The sequence below is a fragment of the Saccopteryx bilineata genome, chromosome 3 (assembly GCF_036850765.1).
Source record: "Saccopteryx bilineata isolate mSacBil1 chromosome 3, mSacBil1_pri_phased_curated, whole genome shotgun sequence".
Classification (NCBI taxonomy): Eukaryota; Metazoa; Chordata; class Mammalia; order Chiroptera; family Emballonuridae; genus Saccopteryx; species Saccopteryx bilineata.
In genome coordinates this window covers 84,963,024-84,990,435 of record NC_089492.1, presented here as the reverse complement: position 1 = coordinate 84,990,435, position 27,412 = coordinate 84,963,024, and the positions used below count along the sequence as shown (strand labels likewise).

The 27,412-nt window shown below is 46.0% G+C and overlaps 1 protein-coding gene across 2 annotated transcripts in view; it reads right to left on the bottom strand.

The window, feature by feature from the left end:
• The window catches only part of DRC1 (dynein regulatory complex subunit 1), a 31,119-nt gene that overhangs the window by 1,220 nt on the left and 2,487 nt on the right, over positions 1-27,412 (bottom strand). The window contains exons 3-16 of one of the 2 annotated variants that reach the window (XM_066266710.1): positions 24,999-25,111; positions 22,285-22,468; positions 21,601-21,738; positions 20,541-20,627; positions 18,833-18,955; positions 10,577-10,716; positions 7,889-8,023; positions 7,304-7,539; positions 6,054-6,166; positions 4,874-4,963; positions 4,275-4,361; positions 2,226-2,422; positions 467-610; positions 27-129 (exon numbers count right to left, since the gene is read on the bottom strand). In XM_066266710.1, coding sequence (XP_066122807.1) covers positions 27-129; positions 467-610; positions 2,226-2,422; positions 4,275-4,361; positions 4,874-4,963; positions 6,054-6,166; positions 7,304-7,539; positions 7,889-8,023; positions 10,577-10,716; positions 18,833-18,955; positions 20,541-20,627; positions 21,601-21,738; positions 22,285-22,468; positions 24,999-25,111 — 1,890 coding nt within the window. Of the gene's footprint in view, positions 1-26; positions 176-466; positions 611-2,225; positions 2,423-4,274; positions 4,362-4,873; positions 4,964-6,053; positions 6,167-7,303; positions 7,540-7,888; positions 8,024-10,576; positions 10,717-18,832; positions 18,956-20,540; positions 20,628-21,600; positions 21,739-22,284; positions 22,469-24,998; positions 25,112-27,412 lie in introns of both variants that reach the window. The other variant, XM_066266711.1, reaches the window with a different exon arrangement.

Genomic DNA, 27,412 nt, shown 5'->3' with positions numbered 1-27,412 from the left:
CCCCCCTCGAATGCCCCGACGCCCACCTTGGAGTTCAGGTACCGCTGCAGCAACACCTGGAGCTCCGTGTTCTGCTGCTCCACAGCACGGTTTTCTATCAGCAGCCTGGCCCTCTGGGTCAGGACGAGGCTTTGGGCAGAAAAGCCAGTGAGACGTCCATGGTCTCCTCCTTCCCCTGTCAAGGATCTCTATTTCTGTTCTGGCTAGAGGTGGAAGAGGGCCCCGGGAGCTGCACCCACCAGAGCAGCCCTCCTGCCGGGAAAGAGCCAGGCTGGCAGGAACAGAACAGGGGAAGCAGGGCCAGGGGGCCCAGCACCAGCACTGCACAACCCCCAGCAGGAGTCGCCAAAGGCAGTTTCTCTCTAAGAGTTCAGGGACAGGAAGGTGGCAAATGTGGCCGCTCCAAGCGGAATCCTTACCCACTTCCACCAGCTTTTACCTCCTGGTCCCTGACACACACACTCACTGGTATTTCTCCAGGGCTGTGTACAGACCATCCCAGAGGTTCTGTGTGGTGTGAGGGACAGCCGTGGCCAGGGCCTTCCAGTACTCAGAGTCCTTGGAGTTATCCTGCACATCCTTCTGCAACTCCACTGGTGACCGCAAGTCCCTGCAGGTCGAGAGCACAGGTGCCACCAAGCCTGCCTGGTACTACCCAAGTCCCCAAGCACTGCCAGTCACAGTGCCTGTCCCTCACAGACTGACTGCTGCTCCACCTGTCACCTTGCCAGTCAATTATATAAGCTTATCAGGTGATGGGAGATTCTCGAAGGGACTTATGCTTATCATCACTGCTCCTGATTCTCGGTGCCACTGTCACCTTTTATCCACCCTTTCCCTCTCAATCAGTTTACCTCACTTACTTGAAAACTCATTACTATGCCCATTTCTCTCACTGATGCATCCAAAACAGCTCTCAAAATTTGTCAGCGCCTCCACATACACTCTAGGGCAGTGGTCCCCAACCTTTTTTGGGCCACGGACCAGTTTAATGTCAGAAAATATTTTCATGACTGGCCTTTAGGGTGGGATGGATAAATGTATCACGTGACCGAGACAAGCATCAAGAGTGAGTCTTAGATGGATGTAACAGAGGGAATCTGGTCATTTTTTAAAAATAAAACATTGTTCAGACTTAAATACAAATAAAACGGAAATAATGTCAGTTATTTATTCTTTCTCTGCGGACCGGTATCGGTCCATGGCCCGGGGGTTGGGGACCACTGCTCTAGGGTCCCTTGATCCAGGATATACCTCCCAATGGGACAAACCTTCCCATTGCTCTCCTTGAATCCAGCACTGCCTCCCTTCCTGTCATCAAAATGACCTGCTAAAATGCAAGTCTAATCTCAGCTCACCTGCTACGTAAGATCCTTTTCTGGTTCCGGTTCACGAAAGGGTGAAGACCAAGACCTGGGCACATTATGCAAGGGTCTCCAAGATTCTACCTGATTCTCTTACCCAGCAGTTCCAGTTCCCATACCCCTGACACCCTAGCCATACCTCTGTCATTGTTCTTGAATACACCAGGCCTTTCCCCGTGCTCTGACAGCCTGAAGTGCCCTTTCCTCCACTTTACCCACCTAGGAAAACCAAGTCCTGGTGCCACCCTCTCTGAAAGCCCTCTCTGACATGCCAAATGGAGCTGAGTACTTCCTCCTCTGAGCAACGTGACACTTTGTATATGCTTTGGCCATTGTTCTGATCACAAGGTGTTATTCCTATGAGGCCTACACCTAGCAGACCCCAATATATGTTCACTGGATAAATGGATGAATGAATGATGAACAAAACCACTTCCACACCCCATTTCTTTCATTATAATGTCCACTGATTCCTCAGCACTCCTTCTGGATGTCCCTTCACTCACTGCCCCACGTTCTTGCTCAGCAGCCTCTCCTCCACTCCCTGGCCCCTGCTTGGCCCCATCCCACCCAGCTTCCCTGGTCCCCAGGTGAGCCCCTGCACCACAGCGCACTTGGGCTGCTTCAGGCCCCTGACAAAGGCCCCATCCCACCCAGCTTCCCTGGTCCCCAGGCGAGCCCCTGCACCACAGCGCACTTGGGCTGCTTCAGGCCCCTGCTTAGCCCCATCCCACCCAGCTTCCCGGGTCCCCAGGAGAGCCCCTGCACCACAGCGCACTTGGGCTGCTTCAGGCCCCTGACAAAGGCCCCATCCCACCCAGCTTCCCGGGTCCCCAGGCGAGCCCCTGCACCACAGCTCACTTGGGCTGCTTCAGGCCCCTAACAAAGGCCTCCAGAATCTTCAGGACATCGTTGGGGTGGATGAGCCTGGGAGAAGCGGGGGCCTCCTCCTCCTTCACAAGACTTTCTGGCTCCCCTTCCGCAGGGCTTCCTGGCTCCTCTCCCTTTAGGGCTAGCTGCTCCGCTGGCTCCAGTGCTGGTATCGCACTTGTCTGCTCCTGCAGGAGGTGACAGATTCCAGGGGTTGATCTAAGAAAGCTCCCAGGGGTAAGTATGGGTTCGGGGTACACAGGCATGAGCGTATAAAGACAAACAGGAAGAGGGGGGAAAAGGAAAACATATAAGAAGTGACAGAAAAGATCAAAGGGAGGAATTTACACAAGAAAAGAAATAGGAGGGTGGAAAAAAGGGGGATGGGACCAGGGAATCTAGGGCTTCAAAACAGTGATAATGCTCTATTTCTAAATGTGGGTTGACAGGGGCTCATTTAATTGATACTCATAAAGCTTACATGATATATACGTCCCTCTGAATCATAATACAAAACACATCTTATTTTAATTTTTAAATTTCAAAAAGCTCTGCTCCTACTCCTACCTCTCAGTTCATTCAGTTTACTTCCCATGAACTAATGCTGTCAGTTTCTTATGGATCCTTCCAAAGACATGTTATGTCCATAAAGCACACACATTTTTCCATCCCATTTTTATGTTAATGACACTACCCAACATACATGATTCTACACCTTGCCTTTTCACATACCAATAAATCTTAATGATCTTTCTGAACAAATATACAAAACTTTTTGTTCCTTTTCACAACTGCATAGTGTTCCATTGTGTGTAGATGCACCATAGACTATTGAATCAAGTCTTTAATGATGGAAATTTAGGTTGTCTCCAACCTTCTGCTATTTCAAACAATGCTGCAATGAATAAGCTACAATAAACATATTTCACATATTTATACATACATCCTAGAAGAGGAACTGCAGTGTAAGATATGCAGAGTGTTGTATTTGATGCTGCCAACTGCCTTCTTTAGAGGCTGCAACAATTTACACCTCCACTAGCAACTTGTGAGTGTGCATTTCCTACACCTCAGCCATCACTATATGTTTTCAAACTTGCAGATTTTTGCCAACCTGACAGGTGAAAACAAATTCTGACAGTTTTACTTTGCGTTTCTCTGATTACTAGAGAGCCTCGTTATCTTTTCATTGGTTAAAAGTTATTCATATTGCCTCTGCTAGGAGGTGCTGGTTCAGGTCCTTTGTCTACTCCATCAAGTTGTTGGTCTTTTTCTTATTGGTTTATGTGAATTCTTTATATATTAAGAAAATTAGTTCTTTAATGGCTTAATGAGTTAAAAATATTTTTTCCCAGCTGTCATATGTATCTTAACTTTACTTATAGGGATTTTCACTCTACAGAATTTTTTAAATAGGGTCAAATATATCCTTTTTTTTCTTTATGGCTTCTGGCTTTTGTCCATACCACCAATTCTTTTTATGGATACTCACTCTGGAGTTAGCAATACTAAAAATATTTTTTAAATTAAAGATTTTTAAATTAACATCTTGTATTTTTATCATGATGACTTCCTCCGAATAGCTGATTACAAACAAGACAGGCATTATAAACGGCTCAGCTTTGCAGGAAAGTATTATGGATCAAATATTGAGCATTACTGGTTGCTTCCTGTATGTGCCCTGACCTGGGATTGAACCTATCACCTTGGTGTTTCAGGATGATGCTCTAAACGACTGAGCTAACTGGCCAGGACGGATCAAATACTGATAACTTGGTGGGCCCATGTCTCACCTGAAGACCTGACTGTGAGGGAGCACCCAGGAAAAAGCCCCTTGGGTCTCAGCAGGAGTACAGCCTCTCATCCCCAGCCAGTCTTCCCTTCATAAACAGAAAAAGCAATACTAACGAAGGAAATGCTAACTTAGCTGTCCCTGCCATAAATGCTCTGCTTCTCTAGAAACATCATTCCGCGGTAGCAATGCCTTCCGGGGGCTTCCAGGATTCAAAATGCTCTCTTTTCAATTGCACTGCACCTCACCTGGCTGGATGGTAAATGATGAGCTTGGTATTTGAGGAAGAAGTTCACCAGTTTATACAAGTCATCCTCACTTTCAATCCCGAGGGCCTGAGGAAAAACAGAATGACTATTCAAACACATCAGGAGTTCCCCTGCTGCAGGAATTGACAGACCCTCAGCTCCTGGGTGCAAGAGGCTTGGCTTGCTCCCCTCAACATCCCTGGCACCTGGCATGGGCCACAGCAGAGGCCATTCAACATGGTGCAGTGAGTTGGGGGCGCATCATCAGAACAGAATCAAGGCTCAGAGTCAGGACCTGTCCCATACAGGCCTGGTGGGTACAAGAATACTAAAGGGGGCTGGGCACACAGAGTCTGGGCGTGTGGGGGAGAATCTACAGTCTGAGAGCTGGGCCACGAGAGAGAAGCTAGCAGAGGAAACACCTAAATGACTCTGAGTGTACTTGTTGCACACAGAGTAAAGGGAGGGGTGGGACAGTGAGCCCGGGGAAGCCCTGGGAACCCACATCTACTCCCAGAGCTCAGGCAATGTCAGGAAGACATAGGAGGCTGATCTGAATGAGGCCCCAACCCCAGCCCACTCAGTCCAGTGGGACTCACTGAGAATATGGCATCCAACCTCAGCAGATAGCATTCGCTCTTCTCCAGGGGAAGGAGAAGGCTCAGCAGCTTGCTCTCTATGAGGAAACCCTGAGGAGAAGGAAGACGACATCTCCAGTCAGAGACGGTATTCAGGAGCGAGTCCCGGGGTCTGCTGCCCTCTCTGTATAACCAGTCGGGAGAACTCCTCAGAGCAGAGTCCAGGGACGAGCCACTGGGCGGCAGGATCCTCAGTGGAAGGCCTTCCTGGGATGCCACAAGCCCTTCCCAGGAACAGAGCCAGTCCCCATCACAGATTCAGTCCCCTACCACAGCAGGTGCCAACTCACCTCACCCACAGGTCCCTGGGTGTACACCTGAGTTGCCCATAGCAGCCCAGACCTGATCCGATCACAGGCTCCCACCCACCAATGTCACTTCACTCATGTGTGAGTCCCTAAATATCTACAGATCATAGCAGCATACAACGAAAGGCTGAAAGCAGGCAGCGGAAAGGCGGCCGCTGGCAGCGAGCGTGCAGATGGAGGGGGAGCACCTGCCATTTGCCTCCCGCAGCAGGAGCTGCCCTCGGTCACAGGAACCAACCTTTGGACCAAAGGAAACTCTCCCAACTGTCCCAAGGGACTTAGAAGCTGCTGAACCTTGCTCCACCTCTTTCACTATCTCATAACTATAAAATCCAAACAAACACCCACCATGTTTGGTAACTACCCAACTTCCAGCCGAACCAGCTCTGATGCAGCCCTTACCCTAAATCTAGTGGGTCTTGTTAATACGCAGTGCAGACAGCCAAAGCCTACTATATTCGGAGTGATGGCCAACGGAGCTCCCAGAGAAAGGCCGTGTCACTGTGGCCACATTACTTGGCAGGTGGGTTCACAGAGGCGACCCTGGTGCCCCTTCTCTTGCAGAATGAGTATTTTTTTAATTCGTAGGAGGCCGTTGGCCATCCCTGGACCACACCAGGCTGACCCAGTAAGGGAGAACCCTGTGCCAGCTGAGCCAGCTCTGAGGCGTGGCCAGTCTGCGAATGTCCTCCAGCAGTAGTCCTGAGCGCTCGGCCGCTCCTGCTCCAGTCCACACTGGGCCTGGGCTGAGTCATCAGAAGCAGCACACAAGAAGCAACAGCAGTAAGTTGAGCAGGCCACCCACCAGGGGCTCCTCTGCCGCGGCCCCTTACCGACTCGTCACACAGGAGCATCAGGATCTTTCTGGTAGTTTTTGCTGAAACCTGATTTGGCAGGTCCAGGTAAGACTCTGGTTCCAAGCCGGCCTCTTCCGCCCCATCCTCTTCTGCAGATGGGGCATCGAGAGAAGAGAGAGGGGAAGAAAAAGATCATTGCTTGGCCTGCTTGACTTTGAGAAACAGTCAAACACCTCCCCTTGAGAGAATTACCTCTTAAAAGGCCTCTTTAAGGCACTATCAAGTCTCTTTTGCTGAAGAAAGCCTGTTATGTAGGAAAACCAGAACAGAATAAACCATTCCTGGACAGCCTTATAATGGTCATTAGTGACCTTTGAAAAATGCTAGAAACCCAGCCCATTTATTTTGCAAACTGGTACACAGAGAAAGAATAAGCATCCATCCTGCTTTTCCTGCACAAACTGTCTCAGAGTAGCAAACAGCTGATGAGAGGAAGATTCTTCTTTCAGAAGTGTCCCAACTAATAAATGAAAACATCACGATAAAAGTTAGACTATCACAAGCCTGGCCATTTGGCTCAGTGGTAGAGCATTGGCCCGGCCTGTGGAAGTCCCAGGTTCAATTCCCAGCCAGGGCACACAGCAGAAGTGCCCATCTTCCCCTCCCGCAGCCAAGGCTCCATTGGAGCAAAGTTGGCCCAGGTGCTGAGCACAGCTCTGTGACCTCTGCCTCAGGCACTAGAATAGCTCCAGCAGCAACAGAGCGATGCCCCAGATGGGCAGAGCATCATCCCATGGTGGGCATACTGGGTGGATCCCAGTCAGGCACATGCGGAGTCTGTCTGACTGCCTCCCCGCTTCTAACTTCGGAAAAATACAAAAAAACAAAAAGTTAGACTATCATCATTTTGCAATCCCTGATGCAGTTAATGGATCTTACACAATGATTATCAATGGTTGCTAACATCACAACCAAAGAGAGACAATCTGACCTTAGTTTACCTCAATGGAAGCATACAACACTGTACTTAGCAAAAATAAATTGACCCTGATGCTGTTATCAACTTTCTAGATCTAACTTCCAGTTTATAATACAGGGGAAGAGGGTAAGGCTATAAATAAGAGACTCAGGAGCCATGTCAACAAATCATACTCGACAGACCTCTTAGCTGTGAGACCTCTTGCCATTCTCTAGACTGGTTTCCCTATTCGCAAAATGAATGGGTTGGCCTGATGTTCTCAGAGGGCCCCTCTAGCGCTAAGACACTAGGACTCTGTTCCAGTCACCTGTTTGCATCAGCACTTCTTCTAATACTTGTGTGGCCGACTTCCGCTGCTGCTGCTGAGAGACAGGCCCCACGTTCTTCAGGAACCAGAAGTCAGGCGCTGTCCAGGGGAGCCCCAGATGATGGGTATGGATGATCTTGTCTATATCAAAGGCTCTGCTTATCAGGTCCTTTGCTTCCTCTTCATTCATCAGCCAAATCTCCCGAAACTTCTCGTCATCAATAAGAGCAAAGTGTCTGTGAAGGAGAGCTCCTGAGCATGCTCAGCGGACCCCAGGGCCTGGCTCAGGTGGGTCCCTTCAATTAGCAGGAGAGCAAGAACTGAGACAGAACTGTGGTGAAGACTGGACCTGGCCCAATCCGTGGGCCACTGACCTGCACCTATGACAACTGAAAGCCATCCCAGTAAGTCCCAAGAAAAGGTAGGTGACGTGCCAATGAAGGAACAGGAGAGAAAGCACAAAGGACTCGTTCATGCCCTGGTCCAGCTCCAAAAAAGCTGCTGATACCAAAGTCTAATGAAATCCCAAGCACCACCAACTCTACCCCTGCAACCTCTCCTCTGGGACCCAAGACCCTAAAATACCTCATGGCTTTCTGCACCTCCTTGAACTGTATCACAAGGCGTTTGTAGTCTGAGGTTAGTGACTGGTTCTCCTCCCGAAACTGCTTTATCTGCTTGGCGTATTTTGATCTCAGATTGTTAAGTATATCATTCAGGCTGGGTTGAAGAGGAAAAAAAGTCAGTCTGCTGCCGAGTAAAGGGTGTGATGTTCTGTTCATCTACTTTGCTCCGTTCTACAGAACACAGGATCAGATGTGTGGGAGGGCAGAAAACCTTCCAACACATCCCCAAACAGCTCCAGTTGTGACTGAGGAAAGGAAGGCAACAGGAGGCCAGAAGATTGTCCAGAACTGAATGCATTTAAGACAGCCCAGAAGCCCAAACCACCAAGAGGCCGTCTTCTTTTCAAGGGTGCGACTGACACTTCCTCAATACACCATCTGTCAGCATCCCTCTCTAGTACCAACCTCACACATTTCAATCACCTATCTCAACCTCTGCACTTTTGAAAAAAGATAGATATAAAGGGAAAAATTAAAACTGCACATCACAAACCTATGACATATGAGACCTTCATTCTCAAAGAGCTGACGCTGTTAACAAGGCCAATAACTCATTCATTCATTTACTCATTCACTTACTCATTAATTCATCAAACATGAAAGATCTCTTTTGTGCCAAAGATATGTTTCAACACAAAGATAAATAAAAGGATATCAGTGCAGTCAGAGGCAGAGACGAACAGTAGTTACAGTATAGTGTGAAAAATGCTCTAGGAGAGTTTTACACACCCCAGAGGGGAGGTATCTAACTTACCCCACCCTGCAGGGGAGGGGAGTGGCCAAAGGTTCCAGCACAGTGACAGTTAAAACCTGGCCGATAGCACTGAATGCAGACATGCCCCGGCTCTTCACCTCGATAAGTGGAGTTCTGTGCATGGAAACTTGTCCCATGAAATATGCATGGCAGACACAGCCTGGTGACCCAGGACCATACTTCAGACTTCAAACTACTGAAGAGGTGTCTTGTGTCAGTGCCCCATTTACACGGCAACAGAGAGGCTGAGGGCATACATACTTGAACTTTGAAAACTCTAAAAATAAAATTTTCACTCTTAAGCATTATTTTGAAATAATCAGAAGGTCTCTAAACACAGATAATTCATATATCTTTTCATACTCAATAATGTGAAAATTAGTTAACTTAGTCTCGGAGAAAAAGAAATACCTAATTCATTTTTTTTTTTTTTTTTTGGAAAGGAGAGAGAGAGAGAGAGAGAGAGAGAGAGAGAAAAGGGGAGGAGCAAGAAGCATCCACTCCCATATGTGTCTTGACCAGGCAAGCCCAGGGTTTCAAACTGGTGACCTCAGCATTCCAGGTTGATGCTTTATCCACTGCACCACCACAGGTCAGGTTCATTTTCTTAATTATAGTCTAGGAGACTTTCCATATATAGAAATGAAAAAATATTTTTTTTAGCCATCCCAAAGTGTTTTTTTCAACGTCATTTAGTAAAGGAATTCCTTTGTGCCATCTAATTCTAGAAGCTAATGAAACAAAGATAAACACCAGTTACCCATGGAGGGTGTGAGCAAGGGAGAGAGAAGGGAGTGGACAGGAAAGAATGGCTGCAGCAGGCAGCTCTCCTGGAGGTCAAGCTGTCCGTGACTGGCTGGGAGCCAGAGATGGGGGGGGGAGGGGGAGGGACTGGGCCTGGGAAGGCAGCAAGGCTGGTTCCAGAAATCGTACACTGGAAATGACAGTGACTCTCCCGAGTTGAAACATCTGTTGGCAGTTCCAGAAAAAGGAAGGAGGGGAGGTCGAGAATAGGAATATGAAGTTAGTAGTCATCAACAAAGAGGCGATATTTAAAGCCATGAGACTGATGTTCAGGGCAATGAAACAAACAAAAAAGCCAAGGGGTAAAATGCTTTCTAGAATATCTTGTCAGGCAAGAAAAGGCAGAACCACCCAAGCAGACAAATTAGGAATAAATTAAGAAGAACAAATCTTTTAAAATCATGAAAACCAAAGGAGAAAAATCTCTGGGATTGATATCTGATAATAACAGGAGGAGGCCCTAGGAAACGCACTTGCTTGGCTAGAATGGATCATTGGTATCCTACAGAGGAAAGTTTTTGTCCAATTATGGGTCATAGGTCAAATTTTGAATGTTGGAGAAGTGGAAAGGAGCAAGTGATGAGAAAAAGAAAATGGCCATAGGAGCAAGAAGAGGAAAAAGGACAGTGTGCTCGAGGAACAGCAGGGTCAAGTAGAGGAGTTTTTCACGACAAGGGAAACCATGTAAGTTAAAGTCAGAAGGAAGACAGGATGGGGGGGATGATGCGGCTCATGGTCCTGCCATGGGGACCAAACCCTGGCTCTGCCCCCTGCACCTCCTCCCTCCTGGCGGACCCAGCTCCCTCCCCCCATTGCACCACCTCTTCCCCAAACATAACTAGATTCCTCCTTTGTCCCAGCACCTGCCACATCCCCATATTCCTGGCCCACTTTTTGTTGTATCCTCTTTTCTAGGAGGAAGTGGGGAGAGTAGAACCAGTTGGATGTATTACCTTTTCTAAACAACTCTTTTACTAAGAGTCATATATATTTTTGACAGTTCGTGCTCCGGCAGAGGAGGGCATACAAGCCCATCCCTGCTGTCTGCACAGAAGGCCCCGGAAGGAAGCTGCCGCGCATGCTCCTCACCGATTGAGCTTCCTCTTCTGCTGGGACTTAATCACTGTGCTCTCTTCATCTCTCTTCTTCAGCACCTGGAAGTTGTACTCTAACTTCTCCTGGTTTAGCTGATAAACTGCTTTCATTTGCTGAAGTTGTTGTTCAAGAACCTAAAATTAAAAGTTTAAAAAAGTAATACTGACGATAATATACCACTATCATAAAACTGGTATAATTGGTTATACACAAGGGTTCCTAATAGTATATTCTGGAGTCACATCAGAGGAACCTTAATTAAGGACAAGTGTACCAACTGAATCTTTAGAAAATCTATCATTAGGGGCGAATTAAAGGCCACCCAGAAAAAAACATAAATGATCAACTGCAAGCTAAAGCACAGGTACCTGAAGCCACAGAGGGTGACAGCCAGAGCTTTCGAGTCCGGCTCCCTCTGGCCTCCGCTCCAGACCCTTTGGAGATCTAAGGAGCCCCGCTAGAAATACCATAAAAGTTGATATTGCCACAGAAACCTGCAGTGTTCCCATTCTGACCTTCTGGCTGGCAGTGTTAAGAGTTTAGTAAACTATGGCCATTTTAAAGGACAGATATGACCATTTTTTACTTTGGGGGTTTTCATTAGCTATACTCATGCATTCAGTAAATATTTATTGAGTGCCTAATATACAAGGAGGGGCAAAAGTAGGTTTACTGTTGTTCATATGGAAAATAATACAGTGATTAATAAATAATACAAGAATAAACTGTTTCATGTACTCACAACTGTAAACCTACTTTTGCCCAGCCCTGAAGGTCAGACACTTTACTAGGTGCTGGTGGGACAACACTGGGGTAAAAGGCACAGCCCTGCCCTGTCTAGGAGAGGGACAGGCAACAAGTACTGCTGGTAGGTGAGAGGGGTAAGCACAGGGCGGTATGAGACCAATGAGAGGGGCACTTTAGAGGCCAGAGCAGGCATCCCTGAAAAGATGGCATGCCTAACTAAGACCCAGAGAATGGGTAGGAGTTATACAGGTGGACACTTGAGAGCAGAAAGTTCCAGAGAGAGGTGCTGTGGGTAAACCCTGAGCAGCACTGTAAGATGTGAGGCATGAGGCAGGGGAGGGTCGGAAGTAAGGCTGACAAAGCAGCAGGGCCTGGGCAGACTAGGAATTGAAGGCTTTACTCAGGGGTCGGGAACCTATGGCTCGCAAGCGAGATGTGGCTCTTTTGATGGCTGCATCTGGCCTGCAGACAAATCTTTAATAAAAATAAAATAATGTTAAAAATATAAAACATTCTCATGTACTACAATCCATTCATTTCCTAACGCTCATGTTCATGGTTGCGGTGGCTGGAGCCAATCACAGCTGTCCTCCGGGACAACACCAAATTTTTATTGGATAATGCATAACGTACACAAGTCGTTGTATGTCTCTCACAAAATTACATTTTAAAATATGTGGCATTCATGGCTCTCTCAGCCAAAAAGGTTCCTGACCCCTGCTTTAGCCTGAAGGCAATGAAGGGCCACTGCAGATGCTAAGCAGGAAAGTAGAGTGATCGGCCCAGGCAGTGTACAAAGATCAATGACAGCTGGTAAAAAAAAGATCAACGAGGGGCAGAGCTAGAGGCGGGGTAGATACAGACAGGCTTGCTTGTGCATTTCCTGAATGGAATTGGGAACAAGGATGCAACAAAGTAGTATATCTGGATCTTGATAAAACAGCTACGCACTCTCTCAAGGCTCCCTCCCAATTCCCTCCATGAGGCCACAGACTTTTGGCAAGGAATCACCAGAGGAAGGGATTCCAGGCAGCTATCACTACGCTCTGTGAGTCATCCTTTGGAGGGTAAATGACCAGGAGGTGATGCCGGAGGAGAATAAAGGCACTGACACATTATCAGAGGGTGAGTCATTTCCACTTTCCATGTGGAATCAGGTGGCTCCCCACACTATAACTGAAGGAATTAGTCAACAGGGTCCTACTGTTAGGAACAAGGGTTCAAATGTCTCCTCCAGAACAAAAGCCTGCAATATCTACTCTCTAACAAGTGGTCCCTGAAGAATCATATTGGTCACTGGGATGATAACTGATTGTACTTCTCAATTTCTCTACTTGTTTAGTCAAATTTCTATTTACTTTTACTAGTTATATCATTTTCTTTGCAATAACTTTTCATGATTGTGAAACTTATATATGTGCATTGTAGAAAATTCAGAAAATACAGTAAGGAAAAAGAAGAAGACAGGAAAAGGGGGAAGAAAAATTACACATGATTCCACTTCCAATATGTTTCCTTCCAGTGTCCTTTACATAGTTAAGGTCAAGCTATAAGTACAATTTGTATTCATAGCTATTTTTCTCCCTTAATTTAACAACATAATAATTTTCAATGTTAGTAAAGATTTATAAACATAATTTTAATGGTACATAATAGTTTATATAATTATTTATCATATATAAAGTATGTATGGTATATTCATTATATATCATATTTTACCATTTCCCTACAGTTGTACATTTATATAGTTTTGATAATTTTCAATATTATAACATAATTCTGAGAACTATATATAAAACCTTTTGGGTATTTTTTTTTTATTTCCTTAAGGTAGATTCTCAGAGAAGTGAAATTACTAGGTCAAAGGCTCTCAATAAATTGCTTTCCAAAGGGCAATTTGTGGTTCACACTCCCACTGGCCATGTGTGCAGGTGCTCACTTCCCCACCCCCCATCAGCACTGAGGGTGGCACAGGGCAGGCTATGAGGTTCGAAGTGCAGGCCCAGCCCTTGGCTGGGGTGCCTAGGGTGGGGCAGGGAGCTGCCCGGAGCTGCACCTGACTCTTCTTGAGCATGACTAAATTTAATTTCGAAATTTCTGACTTGAACAACATCCCAAAGGGCGTAGGGAAGGTGCTGACAGTGCAGTCTCTTTTCAAGTGCAATTATCCTGGCTGGCCCCAGACTGAGTAGTTTTCAGCCCTGTACCCCTTTAGGGATGGCCAAGGACATCCTAGGGAAAGGGACACTGAGCAGCTCTTCCTGCCAAGTTGCAATGATTTATGCCCCCATGCTCCAAATGAAACCAACCTTGTTGCTGCTAATGCAACCAGCCCCCAACATAGGAGAGGTTGTTGGTCTATGACACACAAAGTCCAAAAGAAAAGCTCCATGTTGGATGGTGAACATTCACAGAGAAGGAGGGTCTCTAGAGCCACTCCAGATTTAGAATGACAATGAGTGGCTGTTGCAGTCTTCCCTCTGATCATCTGGAGCCCTGAGACCCAGAAAGCCTGGACGTCTGCTCTGATAAAATGGCCACAGACTTCCTCTTCCTCTTAGCTTTGCAATAGCCCTTATCACTAAGACAGCACTTCCCAAGCTTATTTGAACACAGAACAGTTTCTGTATTTGTAACACAGTGAGAGCAGGAGTTATAAATGCAAGCTCTATCCTGTGAACCTTCATGTAAATTTCATTCTTCAAGGCAGATTATTACATAACAATAACTACCTAAATATCGCAATGCATTTTTCCTACATAATACATCTTGAAAGGGAAAAAAATATCACTGGCATCACTTTTTTGTTGGTTTTGTTTAAACACTAGTATTTCACCTAGCTGAACACAATTTACGAAACTCCAAACTAAAGTAATTAAGTCATGTCTTTTTCTTTGTGACCTGAGAGAACTTAAATCTGTGCTGATTTTATAGGCTAAAAGCAATAATAGCCTGTCACCTGATTATTTGAATTTACATTGCTTTGCTTGTGTGTGCAGCTGAATATTTATTTTCTCTCCTGGAAAACGTTTGCTCCTGCCCTTCATGTTCTTAGAGGACTGATGCCTGGAGACACTAACTAGCAATGTGACATGCTCCTCTGCTTACCAGACCACAGGCCAGTGCTCCTTCACTTCAGCTCTGTCCCAAGACAACCTCTGGGGGCTATGAATTATTGCTGGTGCTGTCACTGAACGTACAGATCTAATCATAGTCCTGTGCCTCCTACAGTACAGCCTGCAGCAGGCAATCACATGGATTGCACTACTCATATTTGTTTGCAATACCTATGCTCACCATAATTTTAGTACCGGTGACTCTACTGCTAATTATCTCAGGTTTTAGTCTCAAATATACAGCCATTCATGATTGTCACACATTGACTATAGTTTTATATTTTAAAATAATGATCAATTTTGTTAAATGTCTCCACTTATTCTTCAATTATCCAAAGATATTTTGCAAAGTTGTATTTTATGTTTCCAAGACTAATGGCAAAACATCACATTTGTTTCTCGTGACTAAAGAGTGCGTTCCAACCTGCCACCAAGCCCTCAGAGTTACTGGTACTGCAGGAGCGGATGCCCCCTTCCCTCTTGTGGGCCAGTCGGGCTCCTCCACAGCCGCTTTCAGAAAACCACTGCCATCCACGCACTCGGAAAATGGAAACTTAAAATAGCCTTTCCCTCTGGCCTTCCCAACTGACTCCAGACACCCCACTGGGCCTCTTCACCCCCAATCTCAATCCTGGGGCGGGACTTGGATTCCATTTGGAACCAGAGACTAACAGTTTCAATCCAGCTGACAGGCTTTCCGACCCTTTCCTTCACCGCGACTCATGCTTCTGTACTATTGACAAGGTTCTCTCACCCTCTCTCTGTAACTTTCCTCCTTACTCCTGAGATAATGAATTCATTGAGGGCGGGGACTGGGTCTTATCATTGTGCTTTGCACAATGTAAATTCAAAATAGTTGTTCAATAAATAACTCACTTAATTTTTGTGATTAATACTTTGGAATTAAAGGTAATAAAGTTGAACTAAACCATTTTACAAGTTTAAATGAGCACGTAAGCCTCTTTTAAAAAATACTTCCTGTGTCAAAATTTCTATTTCTAGCAGTGTTATTTTGGGGTGGTGGGCAGAGGTGGTAAAACCCCTCTGAGTGCAGAATGTTCAAAGGCTTCTCTTTGCTCATTAATAATGCGACCTTAACGGCAGTAAGCACTTGAAAAGTATACTTTTTTTTTTCACTTCTTCTACTTGACCCATCAGACAAAATCTATGTGTACTGGAGTTTATTTTGTCATTTACAAAAACTTCAGTTCCATATTTCAGAACCGATACAGTGTTACAAATTAGTGAGGAACAGCAAACTTGATGTTGAGCTGCATGCCATGGCTACTTGGCAAAACTCCACGCTACTTGACTTTACTGCCCAGTGAAAGCATAGCTAAGAAGCGCTACAATCAAGTCCAATCTACTAAAATATTATTGCACATGCTGCAGTATGAGAAGTCCCTGCCTCGGTTATCTTTTCCCAGTTAAAGGGCATAATGTGGTACAGTGCACTCTTGTTTTCCATTCTAACTCAGGACAAAACTTGTTTTGCAGAGGAACAGCCCACCCTTTCCTACTCTGAATATCTCCGCCAGTCTGCCTCCCACATACCCACCGTTAGTTCTTCCAGACAGGGAGCCCGGCCAGCCAGGTCTCCCAGCTCACTGCCTCTGTCCCTCCCTCACCTCCTCAGTCTGACCTCATCTCTAAAACCCCATCATCTCCCCATGTCTCAGAATTTTTCAATTTTGTTCAAGCATTTGAAAATTTAGATTAAGCACATGAGGTTCGACTCCCACAACTCAATATCAAAAAGATAAATTACACAATTAGAAAATGGGCAAAGGACCTGAATAAACTTTTCCCAAAAAAGACACACAGGCCCTGGCCGGTTGGCTCAGTGGTAGAGCGTCAGCCTGGTGTGTAAGAGTCCCGGGTTCGATTCCCAGCCAGGGCACACAGGAGAAGTACCCATCTGCTTCTCCACCCCTCCCCCTCTCTTTCCTCTCTGCCTCTCTCTTCCCCTCCCGCAGCCAAGGCTCCATTGGAGCAAAGTTGGCCCGGGCACTGAGGATGGCTCCTTGGCCTCTGCCTCAGGCGCTAGAATGGCTCTGGTTGCAACAGAGCGGCGCCCCAGATGGGCAGAGCATCACCCCCTGGTGGGCATGCCGGGTGGATCCTGGTCAGGCGCATGCGGGAGTCTGTCTGACTGCCTCCCCGTTTCCAACTTCAGAAAATACAAAAAAAAAACAAAAACACACAAATGGCCAATAAGTATATGAAACAGTGCTCAACATCACTAATCGTCAGGAAAATTAAAATCACACTGTTAGGATGGCTATTTAAAAACAACAACACAGGACAGCCTTGGCTGGGTAGCTCAGTAGGTTAGAGCATTGTTCCAATACATCAAGGTTGCCAGTGAGATCCCATCAGGGCACATGCAAGAATCAACAAATGAATGCATAAATAAGTTGGTACAACAAATCGATGTCTCTTTCTCTTTCTCCCCGTTTTTCTTTCTCTTAAATCAATAAATAAAAATTAAAATTAAAAGAAACAAAGAGCAGTGTTGGAGAAAAGAAAACCCTGTATACTGTTGGTAAGAATGTAAATTGGTACAGCCACTATGGAAACAATATGGGAGCTCCTGAAAAAAATTAAAAATAGAATTATCACTTGATCCAGTAGTCCCAGTTCTGGGTATAGTGTCCAAAGGAATTGAAATCTGGATCTTGAAGAGCTATCTGCACTCCCATGTTCATTACAGCATTACTCACAACAGTAAAGATATAGAAACAACCTAAACGTCCAGCAATGGACTAATAGGTAAGAAAATGTGGTATATACATACTGTACAATGGAATGTTACTCAGCCTTCAAAAAGGAAATTCTGCCATTTGCAACAACATGGGCAGACCTGGAGAAGGTTACAATAAGTGAAATAAGCCAGGCACTGAAAGGTCTGTGTGATCTCACTTATACGTGGGATCTAAAATAGTCAAACTCATAAAAGCAGAGAGTAGGATTTGCTACCAGGGTTGCCAGGGGTTGGGGGTGGAAGAAATGGAGAGGTGTTGGTGGTCAAAGGTACAAACTTGCGGTTACACAACACAGGATAAGTTCCAGAGATTTACTGTCCAACAGAGGGCCTGTGATTCACACCACCACATGGTATGTTTAAAATTTTGCTAATTTTTCTAACCACAGAAGAAAAAAACAAAACAACAACAAAAAGAACACCAAGTTCCATTATTTCACTGTCTGAGGCCAACAGTGTGCACTTTTGTCACATAAATTATCAGAGAACCAAGATAACTTCAGAAAGCTTAACAATAGCCATTTTCATTAAAAATATAATGTACGCAGCCCACACAAGGAGTACTGCTCCATTACAAACTCTACTGTTCTTTGTCAGTAAGTCTCATTTGCATTACATTCATGTAAGAAAAGCCAATGAAAACTCTCAAGACTGGTAAAAATATTTGTAATCTAATAGAGTTTTTTATTTAGCCTTTCTATGTAAAATGACAAGAGGAATAAGCACTAAAATTCTCCGGATAGAGATTGAAATGAACAGATTGAGCTTGAATACTAAAATGCAATTGTGTTACATCTAAATGTAATGACAGATGTACTTTTAAAAACTGATGTTGAAACACAGAATCCTAGACTTGGAAAGAACTATAGAAACTAGAAAGTCTAACCTCCTTCCCACTACAGGAATCCTTTAGCACTGAAGACAGACAGTCATTCAGTCTTTGAAAACTTCATGAGATAAAGGACTCTCTGTTTTGAGGGATAACCTCTTCTATATTGGACAGTTCTGACTATAAAAAGGTGCTCTCTGATGGTTTGTCAGAATCTGCCGCACAGCCATGTCCCACCATCAGTCAGGGGGCTGTTTGGAATAATGGTAAAGATACAGGCTGCAGAGGCAGACAGAACAGTGTTTGAATCCAGGGTTTACCATTTACTAGATAAGTAGCCTTGTCTCTAAGTCTCAGTTTGCTGGCACAGAAAATGCTGTTAGCGATTTCTCCCTTTGATATTAGTGTGAGGATTAGAGAAACTGTGTGTTAAGGGCCTGGAATATGGCAGACACTCATTAGATGGCGGCTGTCCTAGTTTTGGCCCTCTGACACAGCTAACATGTCCTGGGGACATTTTCCCTCTGCGGCTAAAGTACACAATTCTCTCAACAATTCCTCGTGTATCTTAGTTTCCAGATCCCTTTAGGCATCTTGGCAGTTCTCCCCATTTATGGAAGAAAGTATTCCTCCACGTGTGTCTGGTACATGAGCTCCTTCAGATATGGCCATTTCAAAGAAAGCAGATCAGAAATATTTGTTGAATGCACCCACTCTAGAATGTTACTGGTGGGTGCCAAGGATGAAACTTCCACAGGTGCTCTCCGCCTGTTCGGCTCAGGAGCAAGTCCTACCTGCACATCCTGCTCCAGCTTGATCTTAATCATGTTGTACTCTTCGATATCCCAGATCCTCTGCTTGTTCAGCTGCTTCTCATCCTCCTCTACTTTCTTCATGCGGTTCATCAGATACTCCAGCTGAAGGCACAGGAAGACATGGGGAAGTCAAGCCCCATCCCAGGGCCAACTCAGCCCTTTGGGTAGCCTGACAAGTGTGACATGGGGGACATTTGAAGGTGTCAAGACTCTCAAGGGAGTCAGTCTGTCAGCACTCAGAAGCCCCCATACCCCAAGTCTTTGAATGGCTTAAAGTCTTTATTTCAGAAACTTCAAGAGGAATGCGCCAGTAAGAAATTAAGCACACAACGATGTAAAGTAGAGCATAAGGAATAATCGGTCATCTTGTAATGACTAATGTGTGGTGGCCCTGGCCAATTAGCTCAATGGTAGAGTATTGGCCCAGCGTGTGGAAGTCCCAGGTTCGATTTCTGGTCAGGGCACACAGAAGAAACAACCATCTGCTTCCCCACCGCTCCCCCCCTTTTCTTTCTCTCTCTCTCTCTCTCTCTCTCTCTCTCTCTCTCTCTCTCTCTCTCTCTCCTTCCCAGTCTTGGTTCATTCAAGCAAGTCAGCTCTGGGCACTGAGGATGGCACCATGGCCTCACCTTAGGCCAGGGGACTCAAACTCGCGGCCTGCCGAACAATTTTGTGCGGCCCGCAGACTAATCCACGAAGTTCAAAATATTTTGGATAAAATTAAGTAAGCCCGTGGATTAGTCTGTGGGCCGCACAAAATTGTTTGGCGGGCCACATGCGGCCCGTGGGCCGCGAGTTTGAGACCCCTGCCTTAGGCGCTAAATAGCTCATCTGCGAAGCAACAGCCCCAGATTGGCAAAGCCCTGCCCCATAGAGGGGCTTGCCAGGTGGATTCAGTTGGGGTAATGCAGGAGTTTGTCTCTCTGTCTCCTTGCCTCTCACTTAATAATAAAAGAAAATAAAACTAATGTATGGTTCCAGGGGAGTGCCGGACTTATTGGGGTGATCACTTCATAAGGTACATAAATGTCTAATCACTATGCTGTACACTGAAACTAACACAATATTGTATGTCAACTGTAATTGAAAATAAAATTAAGCTCAGACCCTGCAGTCAGCTGTTTGTATTTCTTTAAAAAAAAAAGCCATTGAATCTGGGAGTCATTTCTTTGCTTTTTACTGCTCTGAAATACAGTGATAACCCCACACCCTTTAAAATGTATCTTAAAGCACTTTCTTGGGTGATAAAAGTCCATGGCTGAGGTAGATGCCCAGCAAACAAAGGAGAAAGTGGCAGGACCATGGAAACCACAGTGAGCCCTGGCCAATGGCACAGTGGCTAGAGTGTCATCCCAGAGCAGAGAGGTTGCCAGTTTGAGCCCCGTCAGGGCACATATGAGAGAACCAATCAATGGCTGTACAACTGAATAGAATAATGAGTTGATGCTTCTCTCTCTCTCTCTCTCAAAAAAACAACAAAACACAGCAAGCTACAAAGGCTGCACTCACCACGACCAGAGGTAATGCCATCTGCAAGGCCACACTGAAGATCTATGAAGAGCAGTCATAAATGCCTGCCATGGCAATCCTCCCCAAGATAAAAGAATGCCAGCTTATTCAGGCACAGTAGAAATGACCCAGACTCCATGGTGCACCCTTGACACACCCACCCCCGTCCCCAACCTACCTCTTTGGTGTTGTGAGCCTGCAGCGCCCGCTCCCATTTCTTCTTATTACTGGTCAGGAGCTCCTGCCGCTCCACCTCAAAGGCTTTCTACAACCAAGAAGGAAAAGGACTCTGTGTCGGTCTGTTCTGATTCGGCAGGCCCCGCAGTATCAAAGAGCCCATAGCTAACAGTCAAGTGCCAGCCATGTCACCAACCACACAAAGTGCCAATGCAGACATCCCAAGTTTCACGTGCCCAAATGACTTTGGAAGGAGCCGAATGAAAACTAGGGTTAGGAAGTGTACACTTCACACAAGTTTAGAAAGGAAATGTGCCAACTGTCCTGTGGCTTAGTCAATATCTGAGGTGGGGAGCTGGAGGCAGGCCAATGTCCCGGCTGGCAGTCGCAGGGCAAACCCTGGCATATAATTCAACCATGACGAGGGCTGATGCACCGCTGAGGTTGCGGTTCCCGTGATGCGAAGGCAGCACAGAGCTCACGTAGGGGAGGCCTGGGACGCAGAAATGAGTCTATGATAACCCAAAGAGAGAGGTGCCCTTCCTCTAGGCTCTCTTTCATTTTGGAAAGATCTAAGTCTCGGTTGCAATTTAATATTTCATTCAAACTCCAAGTACTGATTCCTGAATCCTGTTTGGCATTCCCCTTTCCTATCCCCCACTCCTGACATCATAAATTAACCAGATAAACGATGGTTATGCAACACTCGTCTCCCCACTCCAATCCTCTTCCCCTTACCCAGTTTTATTTTCTTCTGAAGCACTTATCACCACTGTCAAATTGTACATTTAATAATTTATCCGTTTGTTGTCTAAGCTGTCTCCTACTAGAACACAGGCTTCACCGGAGACTTGGTTTTGTTCACGGCTGTATTTCCAGCCCCAGGTACAGTGCCTGGCAATAGACACTTGACGAATATTTGTTGAATGAGTAAATAAACTAATGAAACCCCAGCGCAGAGACAGAAAGCAGAGGATCAAGACCTCTGGGACCCTCCTCAGATGGTTCGGACAGACCCAGCCCTCCTGCCAGAAAAGAGAGCAGGTCGCTCACACCATTACCTCAATGTGACGGAGCTCCTCACGGAAGATCTTCATTAGATTCTTCACTTGTTCCTCCATCCTCTCCAGAAGCAGGATGATGTCATCTGACTGCTTCTTCAAATCCTTCACATACTGGTCATCCTTTATTTTTAACTCCTAGAAAAGTCACAAACTGAGACAGCGGCCCACGCCTCCTGGACCCCTCTCATCAGCATCTGCGACCACTAGGAATTAAGAGTGGTACAAGGAGGAAGTGGGTGCGGGAGTCTGAGAAGGCGGGGAGACCGCGCAGGTGGATGGTGCGCAGTGCTCGGTGTGCAGGGCAAAGCCCCAAGGAGCAGCGCAGGATCAGAGCCTGGGTTCCTGCCTGCTGCGACTTCCCCGCAAGCTTCCAGGAAGCCCAGGGTGTGCCAACACCAGCACATACCTGCTGCAGACTGAGTCCATTCCTTACTAACACACAAAATCTGACATTTGCTATGAAAGTAATGTTTCTATTAGGAAGCAAATCATTCTAAAATCACTACAAAGATTTTTCTTCTGGTTCAAAGTTGATTGCCTGAGTTGTGCAGCATTCTGAGGCCGGAAGTAAGACCTCCACATTTCTCCATTCAGGAAAAGCAAACCAATCACCCAGTTAAACGCCCCCCTGCCCCTAGCCAGATCCCACCAGGCTGGGATTGAATGACCCGGGTCTCTTGCCTGCTGTAACTCGCTGATAAGCTTGTTCTTGTCTTCTATCAGCCCAGCACAGTGCACCTGCTGGGTGCTGAGTATTTCCCACAGTTCCTGGGGAATTTTCTTCCGTTTGCCCTCATCCCACCTGGTCGTAATTTCATCAAACTTGTCCTGACTGGTCTTGACTTCATTCTCCAGTTTTTCAAGCCTGTAAATACAAACATGGGGTCTATGCCAGCATGGGTTCCGAGGCTGCTTTCCAACGGAGCGGGCCAGCCCTCCAGAGTCTCTAACACAGCCCCAGGTACCAGTGCTGCTTCACCTGCCCAAAACCAAGCCAGATTCTGAGAAATTTTCTTTCAGTTTAATGCTTGACTATAAAGGAACTGAGCCCGAATAAACAAAGTGGCACATAACAAAAACAGTCCAACAGGAAAGCCACACACACACACACACACACATGGAGGGATTTGGTCACATACTTCTGAGTAAGATGGTGACACACAGTAGTTAAATACTTGGTCACTGGAGTTACATAGCTCGTATTCAAGTCCTGACTTTGCTACCAACTGACCTCAAGTGTAGACAAGTTACTGAACCTCAGCCAGCGCCCTTTACCTCTCCCATAAAATGGGATAGGATGAAAGTATCCACCTTCACATGGCTGTCATGGGGATTCAACAAGATGAGGCCCAGCACAGAAGTCACTTAACAAATGCTACTCACATGGTTAACCATCATCATCAACATGAACTCAAGTGTCTGGCCATTCCTCTCCCAAAGCATCAATAAATTCCTGGTGGAATGTACAAATAGGAAAATCCACCATCAGTGATGGAAAATAGGGGTGGTTTTTCCAGAAATTCCAAAGACACTGTGTGATGCAGTGTGCTGGGGACGGGCCTGGATGGAAGGAAGGCCTTAGGGCTGCGACGAAAGCCCCCTTCTGAGAACAGGGACAGGACATATGCCAGAGACTCTGTCTCTATGCTGACAGACTGCACTTCCATGAGACTATCTCCAAACAAGTGTGCAAACCCCCTTAGGGACAGGAATCACAACTGAATCACCCTGTGTCCCCTTCTCCTTCCCATCCTCCAAACTAGTACATGTTACATTTCAACTGACTTTTTTTTCTTCAAAAAATGAGAAATAGCCATCAGTCATCTTTCTAAAATCCACATTTACCTTGCCACTCCACCCCTTAATCCTTCCAATTTCTCCTCAATGGCTCCAGGACAAAGCCTGAGTTCTTGGCCTGGCACTCTGGGCCTTTCACAAGCTGAGCCTGCTGGGGATCAACCAATTCAGATCCTGGCACAGCCCATGCCAGTCTGTGCGAAGTTACAAGAATAAAGTCACCAATTATATACTGAAAAAGGCTAGTAAAGTTGCCATTGGGGGAACTACTTATGCTGAACAACTAAAAAGATTGTTGTTAAAATCCTACTGTAGCCCTGGCCGGTTGGCTCAGCGGTAGAGCATCGGCCTAGCGTGCGGAGGACTCGGGTTCGATTCCCGGCCAGGGCACACAGGAGAAGCGCCCATTTGCTTCTCCACCCCTCTGCCACGCTTTCTTCTCTGTCTCTCTCTTCCCCTCCCACAGCCAAGGCTCCATTGGAGCAAAGATGGCCCGGGCGCTGGGGATGGCTCTGTGGCCTCTGCCTCAGGCGCTAGAGTGGCTCTGGTCGCAACATGGCAATGCCCAGGATGGGCAGAGCATCACCCCCTGGTGGGCAGAGCTTCGCCCCATGGTGGGCGTGCCAGGTGGATCCCGGTCGGGCGCATGCGGGAGTCTGTCTGACTGTCTCTCCCTGTTTCCAGCTTCAGAAAAATGAAAAAAAAAAAATCGTACTGTATGGCTACGCTGAGGCGGGCTGAAACGGTCAATTGGGTTGCTCTTCTGATTGAACCAGAGCTTGTTGGGCAACCTGAGACCTGGGAAGATGGATGTGCACAAGGCCTTCCTGCTGAGGACTGGAGCTGAAGGTCTGCCGTGGGCTCCCATGATCCCTGACCCTCCCAGCTTCAAACGGGGAGTCTTTACTATTCTTTAATGCCTGCTACATTGTACATAACACTGAGTTCATGGGCCTAGTCATTCTCATTAACTTACACCCAGGACAATGCAACCAACCTTCCTAGCCTCATCTCTCCCCCCGTGAACCAGTGGCTCATACACCCTTCACAGGGAGCCATTCCCAAACATATCTTGTGATCCGGGCCTCTGCACAAGCTGCTCCCTCTGCCTAAAATGCCCACTCCTCAAATCCGACTCATCTTTTATAGACCAACTCAAATGTCACTTTGCCTGAAGAGTTTCTTCTGTGATCTTTCAGAGAGAATTAAAGGCCTCCTCATATATGTTTCCACAACTCTACACATAACCTTCATTTCAACACAAATCAGTCGGGTATTTCCACGTCTATCTTGACTAGATTGTGAACATCAAAACCAGAGGCTGTGTTTACTCCTTTTTGTATCCACACAGCTTGGCACATTGTCAGGATTGTAATACTTGGAAAGGGAGGAGGAAGAGAGAGAAGCTGGGAGGAAAGCCAGGAGGGAGGAAAGGAAAGAAGGAGGGAGAAAGGATTCATAAGGGCAAACAAAGATTTACTAGACTGCTTGACAAAGCCACTTTCCAATGACAGGGGGGGGGGGGACGGGGGGGGACTTAGGGACCCATAGGGGAGATATCTACACATGCACCAGGCTTCAAAGCAGGGGTGCCTCACCTCTGACGCTTCACCTCCTTTTCTTCAACTCTCCTGTGGATCTCTCTGATATCTGTAGCCACCTGGATATTTGTCACCAACTCGGTGCCATAGAGCAGCAGTTTAGCCAATTTCTGAAAACAAAGAATTAAGAAGGTAGGTTAGAATACTTCATAAAGAATTTATATACTTGGCCCTGGCCGGTTGGCTTAGTGGTAGAGCGTCAGCCTGGCGTGCTGGAGTCCTGGGTTCGATTCCTGGCCAGGGCACACAGGAAAAGCGCCCATCTGCTTCTCCACCCCTGCCCCTCTCCTTCCTCTCTGTCTCTCTCTTCCCCTCCCGCAGCCGAGGCTTCATTGGAGCAAAGTTGGCCTGGGCGCTGAGGATGGCTCCATGGCCTCTGCCTCAGGTGCTAGAATGGCTCTGGTTGCAACAGAGCAATGCCCCAAATGGGCAGAGCATCGCCCCCTGGTGGGCGTGCCGGGTGGATCCCAGTCGGGTGCATGCGGGAGTCTGTCTGACTGCCTCCCGGTTTCCAGCTTCAGAAAAATACAAAAAAAAAAAAAAAAAGAATTTATATACTTATAAAATTTATAAAACTGTTTAAATAAAAAATTTAAAAATGAGCCCTACCTTTATACCACACACTAAAATCAATTCCAGATAGATTATTGACCAAAGTATAAACAGTACAATAATTGCAGGTAGATTATAGATCCAAATGTAAACAGTAGAACAGTTTTATTCTTCCAGTAGGAGAAACATGGAAGCATATCTTCAGAAACTTGGAAAAGATGAAGATTAAACAGGAAACAAAAAGAATCACCCCTAAAAAATGTTTGATAAAGTACAAGGCCACAGGCAGGGGCCCCCGCTGCCCAGGTCTTAGGGCAGAACTGGTAACTAATAGCTCGACACTGAGGAAGGTAGCATGTTTTGTACACCTTTCTCCTTGATGCCAAGGCATTTCAGACTTCAGTCCTAAGTGACAGGAACCTTGAAAAGCTACTAATGAAAACAATATTATCCTTTTGGTTTTATATTACACTCAAAAAGTACTCAGGATGGAGTGTATATCAGTATTTTCAAGATTATATATAATGTCCTTTTTATCCTACACAGAAGTGCTGAGATCACTGACCCTTTAGATGAAGAGATCTAGGTACAAAGAAGTGACATGCCTCTTGTACTTCACACTAAACAACACATCTTATTGCTGAGAAACCATAGCAGTAAAATATCCTTGACACAGCACAGTACAGGTTATTCCATGAGCTCTATACATATCTATTCTCTATAATAATATTTCAGTGATGGCCCTGGCTGGTGGCTCAGTGGACAGAGCATCGGCCTAGAGTATGAACACCCAGGTTTGATTCCCAGTGAGGGAACACAGGAGAAGCTACCATCTGCTTCTCCCTCCATCCCCCTTTCCCTCCCCCTCTTCTTCTTCCCCTCCTTTAGTCAGTGGCTCCAATGGTTTAAGCATGGCCCAGGGCATTGCGGATAGCTTGTTGGAACACATCAACCTCAGGCACTAAAAATAGCTTAGTACTGGAGCATCAGCCCAAGATGGGGTTCCCAGGTGGATCTTGGTTGTGACACATGCAGGAGTCTGCCTCAATACCTCCCCTCCTCTCACCTAAAAAATAATAATAATAGTATTTCAGTGGCTTGAATATTTTTCTCCCACTAAATACACTTTAATATCTGCCAGAAATGAGCTCTCTCTTCTCTACTTTTATCAATCCCACCTATTTTTCTAAGACCTAGCTCAGATTCCACTTCTTCCCCATAACTTCCCTGAACAGGCCAGCTTAGTGAGCAATTTTCCTATCTCAGTTCCTAAAGTATCCCTCTGTCTTTGTATTTCATTTCACAGTTAATTAAATGTGGCACTTTGCTAGGTCTGACTTGGTGTTTTGAACTGGTGTTTTTATTCTTCCAGTAGCTCTTGTTCCAAGTCCTTTATTAAATATCCCAGGAGTCCTGTCATTGCCATGGAAGAGCAAATGATGACTTTTTTAGTGTTTATTAAGTATAAGCTATGTGCTACTCCATAGGTACCCAAGAGGCTCTCACTGCCAATGAGCTTACCATTTCATTGGGGACAGACACTGCATGCACACACATTTGAGAGTTCTTATGGACCAATGTCACCCCATTAAGTTTAATTTCTAAATTATAAACATTTTTTAAATTAAAAAACGAGTCATAATAGACAGAAAACTATCCAAAATGAAATGAATTCTACAGACAAGGAAGTGGATAATGTATGAATTTAAGGAGTTCAGCCTGGGTTGCGGAGGAACTCACGGAAGGGTTGGGGCTTAGACCGGGTCTTAAAGTATGGGAAGGTAATCTAAAGACAGCAGGGGAGAAACAGGAGAGGAGAGGAAGGAGAAGAGGAGAGGGGAGGAGTTTGGCTTTCCAGG